General features: G+C 46.8%; 1 protein-coding gene and 1 pseudogene across 2 annotated transcripts in view; one reads left to right on the top strand and one right to left on the bottom strand.

Annotated features, from left to right (window-relative positions):
- Positions 1–1,420, bottom strand: part of Hnrnpll (heterogeneous nuclear ribonucleoprotein L like) — a 33,246-nt gene that overhangs the window by 23,811 nt on the left and 8,015 nt on the right. For both annotated transcript variants that reach the window (XM_021149197.2, XM_021149198.2), the window contains exon 2: positions 162–280. In XM_021149197.2, the coding sequence (XP_021004856.1) occupies positions 162–280 (119 nt within the window). The remainder of the gene's footprint in view (positions 1–161; positions 281–1,420) is intronic.
- Positions 613–1,148, top strand: LOC110283741 (annotated as a pseudogene).

A 1,420-nucleotide genomic window follows, 5' to 3' on the forward strand; every position in this document is an offset into this window, starting at 1 on the left:
AAAAAGAAAAGAAAGAAAGAAAAAAGAAAAAAGGGGGATAAAGGGTTCTTTCCACAGAAGAGCACACACAGGCAAACAACACATACAAGCAACTCAGCGCTCAAGCGAGGCTCGCCCTCCCATATTATCTTCAGTGTCTATGAGGTCCCCACTCTCCTTACCATATTGTCCCAAATTTCTCCAGTGCCTCCACAAGGTCAGCTTCCACAACAGATTCACAGAGCCCTCGAACATGGACAACAGGGGAAACAGAAACCTTATGATGACTTCCACCTCCCTCCTAGGGAAGAGAAAACAATTTCCAATTAACTTCAAAAGGCTAAACTCCATTTGTCAGTAAATTCAACTCTACATTATAAAGCAAGCACATACACACATTAAAAAAAGAAAGAAAGAAAGATACCAAATTACAAGTTAGCAGAAGGACCTGAAAATAAATTGAAATTTGATTTGAAATTTTTATTTCTAGTAAGCCCCTACACACACACCCAGCCCTACAAGCTTTGGTTTTTCAAGGCAGGGTTTCTCTGTATAGACCAGGTTGGTCTCAAACTCTGGAATATGCCTGGCTCTGAAATTTTCATTTCTAAAAAAGAAAGATCTTGGGCTGTGCCTGGTCTGGCAGGCACCATGTGTGCATCCCGCAATGATTGGCGCTGTGCGCACTCCATGCACGAATTCTCAGCCAAGGACATCAACGGGCACATGGTCTGCCTGGAAAGTACAGGGGTTTAATGTGCATCATCACCAGCGTGGCCTCGCACTGAGGCAAAACCGATGTAAACTATACTCAGAGCTAGTCGATCTGCGTGCCCGATATGCTGAGCGTGGTTTACGAATCCTGGCCTTCCCCTGCAACCAGTTCGGGAGGCAGGAGCCAGGAAGTAATCAAGAAATCAAGGAGTTTGCAGCCGGCTACGATGTTAAGTTTGACATGTACAGCAAGATCTGTGTAAATGGGGACGATGCCCACCCACTGTGGAAATGGATGAAAGTCCTGCCCAAGGGCAGGGGCATGCTGGGAAATGCCATCAAATGGAACTTTACCAAGTTTCTCATCGGTAAGAACGGCTGCAGGCTGCGTGGTGAAGCACTACGGTCCCATGGAGGAGCCCCAGCTGATAGAGGACCTGCCGTGCTATCTTTAGCCCTACAAGTGTGAACACCCCTGCCCTGTGACCCCTGGAGCCTTCCACCCCGGCACTCATGACGGTCTGCCTAAAAACCAGCCCGCTGGTGAGGCAGTCCTGAGGACCTGGCGTGCATCTCCGCTGGAGGAAGGTCCAGCGCTTCACCCTGGCTGCCTTGTGGGAATAAAATGTAGAAAGAAAGAAAGAAAGAAAGAAAGAAAGAAAGAAAGAAAGAAAGAAAGAAAGAAAGAAAGAAAGAAAGAAAGAAAGAAAGAAAGAAAGGGAAAGGA

This window comes from Mus caroli, chromosome 17, assembly GCF_900094665.2.
Source record: "Mus caroli chromosome 17, CAROLI_EIJ_v1.1, whole genome shotgun sequence".
In the NCBI taxonomy this organism is placed as follows: Eukaryota; Metazoa; Chordata; class Mammalia; order Rodentia; family Muridae; genus Mus; species Mus caroli.